Genomic DNA, 16,077 nt, shown 5'->3' with positions numbered 1-16,077 from the left:
ATTTGTATTTCACTACTCAACAACAAAGCCATAATTTACACGCATCACTTCGTCCTGACTGACAGCAGCTACCTAATCATTTATTTTGGCTAGGCTGCCTTACTTATGGCAACCGGCAAGAAAAAAACACTTCACTTTTCATGTAATTGGCTGCAGACAAAAGGTCAAGACAGTTAATTCTGGTCACATGAATACAAATAACAAGGAAAGTCAAGAGAGCAAAAGGAAAAGTTACATACCAAAGTCCATTCTATCTTTTTGGTTTCTCTGAAGCAAACCCAACAGCAGGTCAGCCAGATAAGCTGATGTTTCCCTAGGAATACTGCACACAAGAGGAAGTAAAACATGCATTAAATTTAATGCCTGCATTAAATAATGCACAACCCATTGAATTTCAGGAAGTCAGCATTCTGCCACGGCCCTAAGTCTTCGCTGCACATGCTCTACAGCCCTGCTACAGGTCCCGTTCATCTCAGCAAGGTACAGTGAAAGCAAGATGCCCCAGGAGTCACTGGGATCATACTTCATCCTTGTAAAGGTAGCAACATCAAATGTTTTTATGAACCTGAGACATTCCCAACAATGAGAAAGTGTTCAATCAACGAAAAATAAGTGGCAGGAAAAGCCATGGTGACATACCTAGGAATCAAATTCCTGTTCTTTTCATAAAACATTCTCAAGTCTTGAGGACTATTGGCCTGTCAAAACAAAAGGTACAATAATTAAAGCTCAGTTTCACAGAGAAAATAGCTTTTGTACCTATGCACACATACACAAAAAGGAGACTTTTGCATACAGGCATTCAATGAGAAAACCCCAAACACAGCAATGACCTAGGTACTGAATATTTTTATGTATTTCCTCTGGATTGAACACATTGATCTCACTGACTAAATATTACCAGCTTCTCCCTTGGTATTCTCAAGTGATCTGGCCTTTGAAGTATTGACACTACACTCAGATTTTACTTCCTTTTGTTTTTATGACTTGAAGGAAAAGCCCTTGGTATTTCTGTGAAATATATACAAGTGAAAGGAAAATAGTGTATTACCTGGAAAGGTGGTTTGCCAACAAGACACTGATAAATCACAGTTCCTATGCTCCACAGGTCTGCTTTAGCATCATAGTGTTGAGACATAATCACTTCAGGGGCCTGGAAAGTACAGCAACATCTCAGAAGGGAAAACAAAAAAGCAATGCCACAGCAACACGAATGCTACAGTTCTTCTGTCAGAGTAGGATTAACAGAGATCACTTCAATGTAAAACAAAATTAATATTTTAATATGCATCACATGACTTAAAAGGTAACAGTTCTATCTAAAACGAAAGCTACGTTTCAAAAACCCAGAAAGCTATAATGATGATGTTCTAAGGAAAGCATCTATCGATTGGCATGTATGGGAGTAAGGTAAGAATTATTTACTTGGTTTATGCATTGCCTTTTAATTTTGTAAGATTTTTCCTCCCCTCAGCACCAAGAAACGCTCCCTGTCTCAGAGAGACAGGGAACAATCATGACCTTCAAATCACAAGAAAAAAAGAAAGTAGGTAAAACTATGGAAAGGTGAACTGCATGCCCCCTCTAATACTTCTGAAGCAACAGTAGGTATTTGCCAGTCTGCAGGCAAATTATTTTGTCTGGGTAGCTTAAACGTTGGAGATAAGCAACATAATCTGAAATACACTGACACTTACCATATACATAGGGGAGCCACACAGAGTTGCAGCCATCATGTTGCTATGCAGGTAACGAGCAAAACCAAAGTCAGCTATGTAAAGAAACACATTTGTCAATGAAAAAAAAGATAACTTTCATATTTTTCAAGTCTAGAAATTATCTGTCTTACTAAAATGTGCTACAATTACCAGCGAGAGAGAAAAAGGTATAATACATAACTACATAAAAAATCATGAAATCTATGTCACGCTGAAAGAATAATGAATTATCTTCCAAGCAGCAAGCCAAGAAACAGCAGTGGCATCATTTGCGCAAACTGCTCAGCCATCTCCCCAGCTGCAGAGCATGCTGGCTGGCTAGGAAAGGATTAAAGTCAGCGGCTAAATATAAATGGTTCATTAAGAGTGATGAATATACAGTCTGCTTCAGTGAAATCACATCAGGTAGAGAAGTCAAGTTTCAGAATTTTCCACACAGGCAGAAGCATCTGAAGCCATTAAGTAAGGAGAGCAAGACACGAAGTTTTGTCTCCCCTGCGGTGTTTAGAAGATAGAGTGAGCTGGAAGAGATCTCAGACTCTGGTTGAGCAAGAAACTTGTTAAAAACAAGGTTTATAAACGGACACTGTAACAAACAACAAGGAGAGATTGGAAGTCCTGAAGCGTGCTCTGAAGAGGAGTTTGGTAGGACCACGAAGAGCTGACATCTCTCCCCCGTTACAATGCCAGAAGTAGGTCATAACCTACATCCCTAAACTTCTCAAATAACCCTTAGCAGGGTCTACCACAAAACCCCCGGCTGGAACTGCAGCTCGAGTCTCACATGCACAATCCTGAAATGGGCTGAAGGCTACTCAAAGTTTCAATGGTTACAGTTTTATGTCTAATTAAAATAGTTTAATACTAGAAACACCAGCTAAATCGGTTTCTTTTTTTTTCAGCAGATTTTAATCAAAAAGGTCTTTATGACTCAATCTTTTTCATACTGAGAATCTGCATTTCGGTATAAAACTCATCATTCTAGACTCACTGTCTGATTTGCATCAATTTGATACACACCAACTCCAATACACCCCCGGCGCTTTAACTACAAAGACACTTCCAAGTTAGAGAAATAATCCAACAGTGATGCTTTACCTTTAGGTCAGAGAAAAGCATATTTAGCATATTTACCTATTTTGATGCGTATGCCGCTGACACTTGACTTCCTACGACTGGCATAAGACAACAAAATATTCTGTGGTTTAAGATCCCTGTGAATGATCCCTTTACTGTGCAGAATACGCATAGCTGCTGCAATCTGCTGGAGGAACACTCGGATGGTATCTTCACTAAGAGTTCCTTTAGCTGGAAACGACATACACATCAGCAGGTGAGAAAAAAAATATCATTAACTTTGGGTACTTCACAGTGATCAGCTGTGAAAACCATGAAGATAATCAAATCATGGTGAATTACAATCACAACAATCCAACCTCCAGTAGTTTTCTACAAATGTATATAATCTCAACAAACTACACAACTCCTTAGCTTTGCACTAGCTACAATACTCTGAATTATCTGTTTTTACAGTAGTTTATTCAACTTGGCAGCATAATAACTGTAAAACTTCTCATCACCATTAAATCCTAAACTCACTAAAATGGCAAAGAAACCAAGAAAATAACTTCGCAGGTTAGAACATTAAATGTATCTACGATCATTTTATAACCTGAAGTCATACCACCTGTTCTTTAAACAAATTATGGGCATACAGACAACCGCTCTGCTCAACAATTCCATCCATGATAAAATTTATTTTGAAGGGAAAAAAAGGAGATGTACTTTTGAAAGTCTCTTCAGAAGGTGTTATTCTGCAGTCTGAAAAAGTGCTGAATGCAGGAGCTGGATTATACTGAGTCTTTCCAAGGATTTTAATGGGAAGTGAATTAGGCTTTTAATATACACAGTTACCATAACAATAGGTGCTCACAAAAAGATTCCTTCAACATACTGAGACACAAAGGCAAGCAGAAATAGATTTTCATCAAGAAAAATACTAAGATTAACATCTCTGCTCAAAGTTTTGTTTGTAATAAGAATCTCCTCGTTATGATTCTGTAACTTCTGCCATCACTTTGGGCAGGGCCAAGTTAAAGGGTAAAATCTCTTGTAAGGTAGAGCCATTGCTTTGTAGAGAGCATTATTAGATAAGCAATCCAGGATTTTTAAGCCCACATCTTGGAAAAGAAAGCAGGTGGAATCAAAACACTGGGTGCAGCCCTCAAAAATACAACTTCAGAAATAGGAAATGACGCATTTTTCAGCGTGCTGCTTACGGTTCGCTACATCTCCTCCCTCATCTACAAATAAGGGAACGTTACATTCAACGGATTTGAAAGCAGTGGCAAGAAGGCATTTTCTGTCCGTGCGTTATTTTCTTCACCTTCATTGCTACTTTGTGGGTGCTGTTTTGAATTACGAGCGTCATTTAAAACATCTGAGCAATATTTTGAAACAAACACAAACCCTTATGTCTTCCTGCAGCTTCCAACTTTAGTTTTCAAGTTCCCGGGGAGCACACAAACATGACCAGCACTCTGCTGCTGACCTTCCCAGGGACAGAATACAACACTAAACGGATTCTCGAGGAATTCAATTACTCTTATAAAGAGAGTACTCTAAAAATCACACCAGGGCAAACATGCACTGCGAATTGCAGACATTCCAGGAACAGAAAAATACTTAGACCGCAAGGGAAAAAAACCAAAGAATCTCAGAGAAACACCAATGGATTATAGGAATACGGAATACAAACACGTAATGCAATAGCTTCTCAACAGCAAAATACAGCAATCAATTACCTTGTAAGTAATCTGCCAAATCCCCACCATTGCAGTACTGTTAAAAAAGAAAGTTTTATATTCAGAACACGAGCACTGAAATACTTGCTGCATAATTTTTACCCTGTAAGCTTTTCATGAAAATTAGAAAATCCTTTCCAAGTGTTTGCCTTAAAATTGTTTTCTGTCAATTATGTGTAATTAATAATTTGAGGTGTAACACTTCATTAATACTTAGAGTATCACAGAATGAAACTGAATAATTTATGGAACAAACACTGCTAATAAAATTTAGTACTGTATAGGAAATCAATAATCTAGTTTTCAGAATTGCTTGCTTTAACAAGTCATGGTTTTTTTGCAGCTGTGCAAAGGAGTTTTGTCTAAAAATTATCTTTAAAAGCAGCCAGAAAGAAACACACATGTTAACACATACCTCCATTACCAAAAAGACAGAATTAGGCATTTCCTAAAAAAGAAGAACAAATCCCATTTAAGAATGTGACAAAACCTTCAGCACCTGCATTAACCAAGTCTAACGTGAGATGTTTCAATCGAGACACAGAAAGTCACTGTGTTAGATGGTATGAAATATGCACATTATGAATTCAACATTTCCAAAAGCATTGGTATATGTAAAAATACAACCAAACAATATCCTGGTGACTAAAGCTATCATCTGGAAGAGCATTGCAGAGTAAGCAACACCAGTTTTCAGTGGGTCTCTCACTCCCTTCGCTTTCATCTGCCTTGGACTGCTCCATCAGCACAACCTCTACATCAAACACCTTTACAAATAAGTGAACTTTCGCCGCCAGACATCACTGAAATCAGTCACTAAGGGCAGTCATATTTAGTCACACATACACTGGACAAAACTACAAACTGTGAGCAAGACAATCTGGTTTCAACAACCTGTTTTCTAAGGAGGAATTCCAAAGTTATGTACCCAGCTTCTGGGAAAAACAAGCTTTGGTTCTGCCAAAATCACAGAGCAGTTAACTGTCTGGAATAAACTGATCCCAAATGCTATTTTGTAAGATAATTACTTTAAGAATCATGCATACTTCTGTCAAGTATTTCCCTCAGCGAGTCACCAGCAGAAGCATGTCCCTGCCACGGACCCAAACGCCTTGTGGCAAAGGCGTGACTTGTTATGGCAGCTCTAACGCGATTTTCCAAAGCACTGACCTCCTCTGACCTGTTTGCAACCTCAATTCCCTCTCTTGCAACTGGGTAAAAGTTACTGACAGACAGATTAGCTAACTTCTACTGTAAATTATCTACACACTCCACAAAAATGCAGTAAAAAGGTCTGTACTTAAACCTGGCTGTAGCCTGAACATTCCTCCTTTTTGACAAACACTTATTTTGTGTGAGGGAAGGGCCTACCTGTCTACACCAACAATCAACGTTGCTTTCCACAAAATCTCCTGCATAAAATAGCTTTGTTGTGCCTACAAAGCTGAAGATACTCAGAGGTCTTTCACAACATAAAAGCATTTTTTCCCTCCAAGTTGACTGAGTTAGACTGAAAGGAAAGAGAACACGAAGAAAACTAGAAGGAAACTCAAGGCAAGTACGCAATAAACAGGATAATGTTTTTAGTTACATAGTATGCTACCTCCCTTTAAAAATAAACTTAAACAAAGGTTGACAGTTTGTTGGAAAATATGTCCTTAAGAGAGCTGAAGGAGAAGGAGAAGGCATATCAGACAAGGCCAGGCGTATGTCTCAGTTGAAAATGGCACTGTAGACAATCTGACTGGACTCTGCTAACCGGTGTCAAAAAAAAAAGAAAAAAAAGAGAGTCAAAAGGGACATAGCATGGCAAAACAGAAGCTGTGAACTTAAGTCACCTTTCTCAGTGCTCGTATTAAAACTTCAGCACATGTTGAATTTGACCATATGGGCAAGAACTACACAAGCGCGCCATTTCGGGGAACTTGTTAAGAGGTCAGGCTAGGAAGCTTTAAAACGAAAAATAAAGTAAAAGTGGGTTGCTGGGCCCAGGCCAGAGAACCAACCTGAACATCACAGGCAGCACAGAGCGTGTGGACGGCACAACCCATGCGAGCCAGTTTCTGCCAGGCCGCCCCAGACAGGGATCCCCACTGCAGATCACTGCGGGAAGCGCAGTTCAAAACGAGCTGAATGTTTTGAGGTTAATCCAAGACTCCATTAGGCTGCTTCACTTCCTGGAGGCATTTAGTTTTTAGCCTCTCTCATCTGTGTTACTGAAACGCATTTGAGGTTCTTTCCAGCTCAGAACATCAAGCACATGACAGATTTGTTTACATTTGGAAATTAGCTTCAAAGAAAGCACATTTCTAGGAACGTTAGTCAAATCTGTTGGGAATGAAAGGCAAACTCCAACCAATATAGAATATTAAAACAGCAGTGGATGACATTTCAGGAAGTCCCAACTGTTCAATGTTTCTATAACAGCTGTGGCCAACCAGAACTATAATTTGCAATCCCAAAAATGCCTCAAAACCTAAGTGCATACATCAGAGCAAAAAAAGATAAGTAATTACTTGTTCTGTAAATTACTGAAAATACATAAATGTTGTTTCTTTTCACATTGTTCCTCTGCAACATCTTCCAAGACAGAAACTCCCTTTCCTTCAGGAACCCCAAGGACGCCAAACAGCAACTCCGAGATCTCAACTTATCAAACGGCAAACTCAGCCAAGGATCACTTCACTTAAGGGACGATCAGGATGTGTAAAAGAAGGGCACAGCTAAGAAGCCTGGAAACGGTCCGTTCTCCAGCGACAAGAAAGAAGGTCAGCTCGTGGATTTCCACCCGAACATAGCAATCCCATGAATCAGAAATAGATGTTCCACCACGTCAGTGCCTCCACGACACAACACGCTCTGTACAAACCAGCAGCTTATGGCAGTATGTAATGCTCGGCTCCTGACAGACAGTTATTCATCGCAGAACTAAGAGAATGTGTTTTCTGGATTCCCTTGGAAACAAAGACCTTTCAAACGAAACTGCTCTCTTCAGAAAGACAGAGCTCATGATCTGTCCTGTTGTACTAGCTCTGACCTGCTTAAGGAAAGTCATTCCTACAGACCACACTAGATTCCCCTTAAAATAGCACTACTCATCTTGCTTGGACTGATACTCTTAATTAAAAATAATCAAACAAGCCACTGGGTTAAAGTCATAGGAAGAAGTAGAGCGTGTTTCCTTATTGTAGTTTGGATAATCCTTTTTTATTAAATCAGCAGAGCAGATTGTGGGGTTCACAAAAATTTTCCCAGACTGGTCAGAAGTCCTATCTAATTCATATTGCAGAAGTAATATTATGCATGGTACTGGTACAAAGCTTCCCAGCCACATTCCATCCCAACTTTAACTCATAACCAAACACTTTTTCATACTCCAAGCCTCAGTTCAAAACAGCTGAAGTTGTTCACCCCCTCAGTCGCTCCAATTTTGTGTTCTTGGCCAGCCTGACTGGGAATGCGATCTCCATTTTGGGAGGACGTTCAGAAAAACACAAGGCAATTCTGTTGCTGAAAAATAAAGCTATCCCTGTCATCCTTCCCTAGCCTTGCGATTTCTGTTGACTTGCTAAACCTGCACGCTTCAGATCTAACATTCAGCAATACAGCTGACCTAGCAAGCTATTTTAAACTGCTTCTTGAAACAGATAACAAAGCTTTCAAAAAAATTACACTGATATACAGATCATAAAATTCCTGCAGCTGGAGTTTTTCTGGCCTGCACTTCTACTCAGAAAAATAATTGAGCAAAACAAATGTATGTTGTGTTGCAATAATTACAGAACAGTTTTGTCCTGCGTGTCTTGCTCTGTGGTTTAATTTTTTCTTGACAAAATCTTCAGTTTCCTTCTTCCTATTCTGAATCTAGATTTTATGTGCAAGTTCAAGTAAAAGGCAGCAAAGGTTAACAGGAAATCATTTCACAATTCTGAAAGCTATCCGCTGAACCTAATAGAAAGAGATTAAGAGGCAACATATTTGCCAAAACTTTCTATGTTTTAGTGCCAGGCTTCCAACAGTTGTCTCAGGGGATGTGAAGTACCAACCCAAATCACAGGCTCAGCGCAGTAGTTCCATTTAAAAGACATTAATTGAAAAAGAAGTCAAAACATCCATGGTTACTTCTGACAGCTGTTGCTACAACTCGAGCATACCAGCAGAAACGTACACTAGATCTCTCCGTGGTTGGGAAGTTCTCCTTTAGAACAAGCTGAATGTCTGCAAAGAGCTCTTAGGGAGCTGCCAAAGCAGAAACTGGCAAATAAACGGTTACTTCACTTTTGCTCCAAGTCTGTAGATTCTGTTTAACTGCAGTTTATGGAGTCCCAAGAGCATGAGAGTTAACCTGACAACTTGTGCACTGCTATCATGTGATTAATTTTTTGACATGTTAAATTATGTTACATTTGCTTTAATATTTTTGGCCTGGAACACACTTTTTTTTTTCTTTAGCATTAAATACATTTGGCAAAAGTCCTAAGGATTTATTGAAAAAGAACTGGTCCAGATCTTTCTAAGGCTATTTCTCACTGTATTGCAGGTACTCTTCTTTTGCTTTGTGAGTGCACCACAGCAGCAGCTTCTAACATTTTCAGCTCCTATTATGTGAAGGACTGAACATGTTGTTAGTTCTGACTAAATGTTAAGTCTCACACTAAATGTCAGTTGACATGCGCCTGCAGAATTCAAATAGCGTGCATGCTGCCAATTATTCACATAAAAGAGCAACCAGCCATGGAGAAATGTGCCACAATAGCCGTATCACCCAGCTTCTGTTACGGGCAACGCTGTACTTAACTAATATAGATGGGAGGTAGGAAAGGAGCTTGGCCTGCTGCACAGCACAAAGGAAAGGCAAAACTGATCCCAGCACACCAAACGTTTACCATGCTTACACGCTAGAAGGTCTTCTGAAACAGTTTTGAAATACAAATTATAGCATCTAAGCACAGCAGGTAAGCCAAGGACTGTGCAGTAACTCCAGCTGTTTGGTCCTGTTTTTGGGCCAAAACAAATTCTAACTGGTCTCTGACCCTCAACGTCTACACTGGCGTCATTCCTTGTCGTAACCAACCTTCCCATCGGCATCAGCTACTCGGGAGCGTTTCAACACCTTTACAGTTTCTACAGGGCAGGATTTTTCTTTTTATCTGAAAACTTGTCTGAGTGGCACGTTTTCCTAGGGCTATTTCCACACACAGGGAGGATGCCTACTGACAAACACAAAGGCCTTAATCGAGGAGCTGACAGAAGAAATACAGGTATCGAGGCATCCTCATTCACAAGACGACAGTTCAAAATCAGCCTATGATGCTGAGTATGGAGGCAATCCAAGCTGCAAAACACCAAGATTAAGAGCACCCGCCGGAATGCTTGAAGCGAATGCCTCAAGAAACGTACGCAACACCGCCGGACCAACTGGAGTCCTTGGGTAAACTGAACAGTAATATTTAATTTCTACTGAAAAAATCAACAGGTACAGAAAAATAGAATTCCTTCGACAAGCATCCCTGGTAAGAGCTCACAGGCACTGTGTGTAAGTAAAGGCTGAGGTGTGGGTACTAGAGGAACCACTGGCTTTGTTCCCATTAGCTTTCACTGCTTTCAAGGCCAGCAGAAGTGGCTGCAGTTACTTTGTCTGCTGTGTACCAACAAGCTGAGACAAGAAACAATTTATGTTGAGATACTGTTTCTCCAATAACACACTAGAAATTAGTTCTCCCTAAACTACTGTTCAAACAGCAAACTTCAGACTCCATACAGTGAAGACATTAATTCATTCTTCTCAAACGCTATCTCCAAGATACATTACAGGCTTTCATTCTGGCGGCTGACATTCTAAAGAGGTTTTGAATTAAATTATTTGCTAAAACAGTCGCTGTCTGGCACTGTGAAAGAGATTAGTTCTACTCAGCACACACTTGGGATCATGAACTGCACAAAACTGTAAATTCATGTCCTAAATATAGCACATTTCAAATAACTTACTGATACCTTCATACTTCAGTAGAATACTTTATCCAAGGACATCAATATACTTCATGCTGGTGAGTTAGAGGTTATTTTAAACTCCTTTTGCTTTTGAGAAATAGTGGGCTCCATTTCCCCAATTAATGGGATCCAAGATTCATCTTCTTTTGCAGCATGAATGACATCCCACAGCACCATCATGGGAAAAGAGCTGTATTCTTACACTATTTTAGAGATTCAGGAGACTTTTATTCTTTAATTAAAGACTACCAAACTATTGTCCAAGAAGACAAGTAAAAAAACATGTCTCGACTGTTTACGTCTTGCTATCCATACTCTGTTTTTGTTGTTTGGTTTTTTTTTTTAAACTCAATATAAAAAATGTCATACTTAGAGGTGACCTGCACACATTTATCTTTCAGAGTCCAACTATTTGCCTCTCACAGGCAGCGAGTTCGCAGTTAAGCATCTCCACAAATGCCTTCAAGTCTTGGAACGACTGCTCTCCACACCCTGGCAGATCCCCGGCCTTCTGAGATGGCACAAACAACAGCGGCACGTTCTGCTTACATAAAATGCTTAACTGCAGATCAAACCTGCCCGCGCGGCATGTAACCACCTTACGGAAATCAAGGGCAATTATCGTGCTGGCACCAGAACAAAAGATTTTTACGGCGATCAATGCACACAGAACATTAACAGCACACCAATTCATTCGGATGCGTCTCCAGGTGAATGGGCATTTTTAGTAATTTAATTCCACGGACCCTACACATAATAACATCAAACTGGTGTTCACAGGAGCTGAAGCAACAGCGATGTACAAGGTTTTAAAATGTTCATATACTATCAGAAGAATGGCTCACAAGTTTTCCTTGGATCTAATTAAAATCTTAATGGTGCATCTATCTTCATTACACTGACCTGTGCGACTGACTGGTCACAGACCACGCAACAGGAGCACAACCGTAAAAAAACACAGATGAAAGCGCAAGAATCTACCTCCCTCCTGTAAAAACAATTCCAAATGAATCCTTTTGCAAGAAATAAAATAGTAACTACCCTTTCATTCTCGAGCTTAAAAGATATATTCCAGATTGCTATGCAGGGCCAGAGCTTTAATCTCAATGTACTGCCATTAAGTACAAATAATATCATTTAATATTATGAGATGCAAAATGATTTATCCTTCATTGCAACTGATTTATACCTTTTCACTTAGTTTTGCTACTTAAATTACACACTATCTTTTCTATCTGAAAACTCAGTTAAACCAAAAATCTGTTCTTGGATCATTCAGCTAGGTGGTCTTTCAAATAGCGCCTCCAAAACATGAGCATTTTCTTACTTCAAACTGTCTAAGGTTAAGAAAAACTTCAGACCAACAGAACTGTAAAAATAAAACGAACTCCCAGTCACACTGAGAACTTCCTACTGTGACAGACTCCAGTGGCTTCAGCAGCAAGGAAAAAAAAGAGCTTCTGTAACTTGAAAATTGCTTGAAATCCTAAAGTCTTATCTGCAGTATTATTATCACTATGATCACAGTTCTACAGCAAACAGAAAGGGCTGTACATGCTAGAACATGAAACGCTAAAGAAAACTAGTAGGTGTATCAGCCTACCAGACACACGAATGCCTTGCATAGCGCTCATTCTTGCTGGGTTATAAATTAATGTAATCACACAAGTTAATGATGTATAATATTTCACAAACATGGCCCCGTGCAGAAAGGGAAAAGTTTATTTGTGCAAGTGTCGCGTTCTTAGACCATAATTTGCAAAGCAATTTTTTTCCACAGAAGTAGCATCACACTGCCAAGCTTTATGTTCGCACAGAATGTATTTGAAATATACCCAAGGTAGGAGACATTTTCCCTTCTCTGTAACATGCAACAGTCAGTGACAAGTGACAGCATCCCCTTCCTAAACGGTGAGCACAGGACTGATCACTCAGGGACTGTAACTCTAAGGGCATTTCCTGTGGCAGAACAGGAAAGCACAGAAGTTATGTTTTTAACTAATGTTCAGGTAAAGAAATTGTAGAGGACAGAGCTGTACACTTGCCTCTTCCCTTGTGGAGGTTCTGTGCATAAATCAAAAGAAGCAAGAGCCTCTGCAAGGCTTAGAAGGTACACCATATTAAATCACCAAAATATCTACCTAGGCAACTAACCTCAGGCTGAGCTGCAAAGCTTAATAAGCAATCTTCACCTACGAACAACTGCCAGTGATAAATCTGAATCTCAGCTAGTTACTCACAGACCAACGCCCTCAGTCAACAATTTCAGCTCCTTTTAAGATGTCTGGATATACTAAATTTAGGTTGCTGAGAGATTATTTCCACTTAGCAATACTCAGGAAAACCTGGTTTCTTCAAAAAGCACAAGAGACTACACCTTCCCTCTTGGAACTGCAAGTGTAATTCAGAATGCAGAGTTCTGAAGTCAAGACCTAGGAGGGAAAAGAGTCTACACATCCAAATTGGAATTTCTGATGCACAGTCTGTTACTATACAAACACCACTGCTTTGTACCAGAGTCAACAGAAGTTGGGACAAATCCTGTGGCGGTACCACATGACAAACCCTGAGCCTGCCTAGCGTGTATCACGTTAACACCGATTTCTGCAGCTACAGAGATACACATCTACACGTAAGCTGAAAACCGTTTAGGATGCAAACGTATAAAGACAGAAAACATTGAAGAATGTCAAAATGCCCATGTTGCGTTGCTTTAACTATGCAATGCCCCAAGGGTGGTTCTGAATAATTTTTTTCATGAAAGTAACTCTGTATTTAAGATTAGAATTGAGCCCAGGAGATATACGTATAGGTGTTACTGAAGCAGAACAAATGTCTGTATAACCTACATCATGTTATACGTAGCTTTACTTGACACACTTGCAGGCCTGAGGATACAAAAAATGTTCTTCCTACTCAAGTAGGATATGTTAGGCTGGATAGGCTGGAAAACTAACTCCACCTTATCAGGCAGAACCCTGGGAGTAAAAAGAGGAAGACAATCTGAAGCAATTTAATGCTTATTTCTCCTACTCAAAAAGATCCAAATGTCTGCTTGGCTTTTATACTCTGTCCTATCCTTCTGAACACAGCCAACAGCAATATATACATGTGTGATCATGGTCCAGCTCTTTCAGTTCCTCCTTGCCGTGACACAGGGCTATTAAAATACATTTCTTTGTTACAGAGATCTCAAAAGATGCAGCTCCTTTTCTACAAGAATATTTTAAGTTCTCTTGACTTCTTAATGTCACTTGCTTCATCCATTCAGATCAACTCCTACTAGTACATTTTCCTTCAGGTGTATTCAGTCGTTATCCACAAACACCCACTTCCCAATTAAACTACAGGGCCGAGGAAACAAGGCTAATTCAGGAGAACTGTTACTGCCACCAACAGCGCTCTCAGCCCAGCCAGCTGATGCTTCTTCTCTGGAGACGGGATCAAACTACACCAAGAGCCTCCGCAGAGGTTCTCAGGCTGCCACTTGCCCCTCCCACCTGGAAGGAAACCATATTCCTAACGGCTTTCTCTCCCAAGCGTGCGTCCTGCTCATCAGAAACAGCCAATACAAAATAAGTGCAGAGTGTGTTGGAGATGAGAGAACTCCACCATAACGCTGCCAGGGAACTGGGTTTCTTTTTCTAAATAGCAAACTGATTATAGCAACAAAATACATGGCCAGGCAAGATTTTCTACTCAGTATGCATTATATTTTAATATATAAATAAATAAATTCTAATGACGAAAAAGGCATCAAAATGTATCTTACCTGGACATCATAGAGAGCTACAATGTTCTCATGCTGAAGTTCCTGAAAATCAAAGTATTTGTATTATGGAAATAGCCTTTTATTCTTATTATTACTTTAAATTTAAGATGCTAGGTGATAAACAAAGAGAAACACATTTTACAAAGAAAGCTAGCATCTTTTTTAGATCACCTGAAGGAATTCAGAGGAAACTCTAGCTATTTAGATAATACTTACAGGAATAGGAAATTAGGCAATATCTTCAGAGGTCACAGAAACATTTGGTTCCAGAATTTATTTTTAATATGTGTTGTTACAGAAAGTACTACAGCACAAGATCCTTTAACGAGTACTGAAAACTGAATGAATTTAATTTTATAGACTCACACAATTTCTTGCTTAGCAAAGCAACCAACTATACTACATTCAAGTCAACCTTACCATTTTACAATAAAAAGGAAATCTAATCAAATAACACCAAATAACACTCACATGATAGCTCACGCAATTATTTGTAACTGCTAAAAAAACCCAAATCTGTCTTTGCAGCACACTAATATATCTGACACCATAATTTCTGGTACATAATAAATAGAACACTGTACGTACACATTAGCATACAAACTAGTGATGTATCTCAAGAAGCTTGGAAACATGGAAAAAAAGCAGCACTAATTATTACTGCAAAGCTATGTAAAACGAGATGTGCAGCTCAGAGAGTGGAAAACACTCAAAGATCATCCAAGGAGATGTTTCTGTAAAACAGCATTGAAAAACTAAACGATGCTCTGGTTTATTTCCTTCATTAGAGCCACGCTACACATTTTAAGGGAATTAACACAACTCAGAAGTGGGGAGACTGCTTCAGCAATCAAATTCAGCAAGCCTGCTTCAGCTTTCAAGGCATCCTTGACAAAACAACACGAAGAAAGATCAAAGACTGACGTTTTACCCTCAACTATGACTTCTGTTGTACATGCTGCTTGGGAAAGGTGCCACATTAGCCATCCTGAAGGACAAAGTTTTCTACATTTGCAGTAAGCAAAGCACAGAGCCTGGGCTACAGCCATTTTACACTTTAAACTACAAAAGCATGCCCATAACGTGTTCTAGAACTATAAAAGTTTTTTTTTTTTCTCAGTCTTTTTAGTTCTGAATTTCTCCTGAAGCTAACAAAGAAACGAAAGGCAGCATAGCAATTACTGTGATACTACCCATGACCCGGAACGAACTAGGTCAAAAGTCTCTTTTCAAGTAAAGCAGCTTTAAAAATCACTGCAAATTAACATACCTTTAAGATTTTTATTTCTTTTCCAAGTAGGATTTGTGACTTTGACAAGTTTTTTTTGTTAATGCTCTTTATGGCTACTTCCCAATCAGTTTTCTGGAAACAAACAAACAAAAAAACGATTGTCAGTTTTATATTTTTTTAACTTTATCCACTAACAACCAGCTAGTAAAGCACCCAAGGAAAAGTTGCGAGATCACCCCTACTCTACCCACCAGTGATTGCTACATCACATGACACCATCAAGAACTATTTCATTCCACAATAGCTTAGAGAGCTATTAAAATCCAGCTGCAGCTACACTGCATTTACATGGTTTTAAAAGCACCTAAAAAGCAAAAGTAGCAAGTAATAACACCCCATTTATTTTTTGGTAGTTGCGCTATGTATCTGCCTTTCAGTTCTCTCTCCAGTTACTTCTACTCTCCTTTAAGGCCTTCCCAATTTGAGCCTTTTTACACTCTACTGCTGAAAACTGCACAAGAAAACATCTGCTTTTATGAGTAAACTTACATACTGTCTATT

At 39.3% G+C, this 16,077-nt stretch overlaps 1 protein-coding gene across 1 annotated transcript in view; it reads right to left on the bottom strand.

Annotated features, from left to right (window-relative positions):
• The window catches only part of ULK2 (unc-51 like autophagy activating kinase 2), a 36,317-nt gene extending 20,672 nt beyond the window's left edge, over nucleotides 1-15,645 (bottom strand). Inside the window, exons 1-9 of the mRNA XM_009875562.1 lie at nucleotides 15,556-15,645; nucleotides 14,286-14,327; nucleotides 4,938-4,970; nucleotides 4,523-4,559; nucleotides 2,853-3,026; nucleotides 1,698-1,771; nucleotides 1,052-1,153; nucleotides 640-698; nucleotides 240-322 (exon numbers count right to left, since the gene is read on the bottom strand). Coding sequence (XP_009873864.1) covers nucleotides 240-322; nucleotides 640-698; nucleotides 1,052-1,153; nucleotides 1,698-1,771; nucleotides 2,853-3,026; nucleotides 4,523-4,559; nucleotides 4,938-4,967 — 559 coding nt within the window. The 5' untranslated portion in view covers nucleotides 4,968-4,970; nucleotides 14,286-14,327; nucleotides 15,556-15,645. The remainder of the gene's footprint in view (nucleotides 1-239; nucleotides 323-639; nucleotides 699-1,051; nucleotides 1,154-1,697; nucleotides 1,772-2,852; nucleotides 3,027-4,522; nucleotides 4,560-4,937; nucleotides 4,971-14,285; nucleotides 14,328-15,555) is intronic.
• Nucleotides 15,646-16,077: the final 432 nt, after the last annotated feature.

The sequence above is a fragment of the Apaloderma vittatum genome, unplaced genomic scaffold (genome assembly GCF_000703405.1).
Source record: "Apaloderma vittatum isolate BGI_N311 unplaced genomic scaffold, ASM70340v1 scaffold15048, whole genome shotgun sequence".
NCBI lineage: Eukaryota > Metazoa > Chordata > Aves > Trogoniformes > Trogonidae > Apaloderma > Apaloderma vittatum.
The sequence above is the reverse complement of the archived record's forward strand: the minus strand, read 5'-3'. Positions and strand labels throughout refer to the sequence as shown.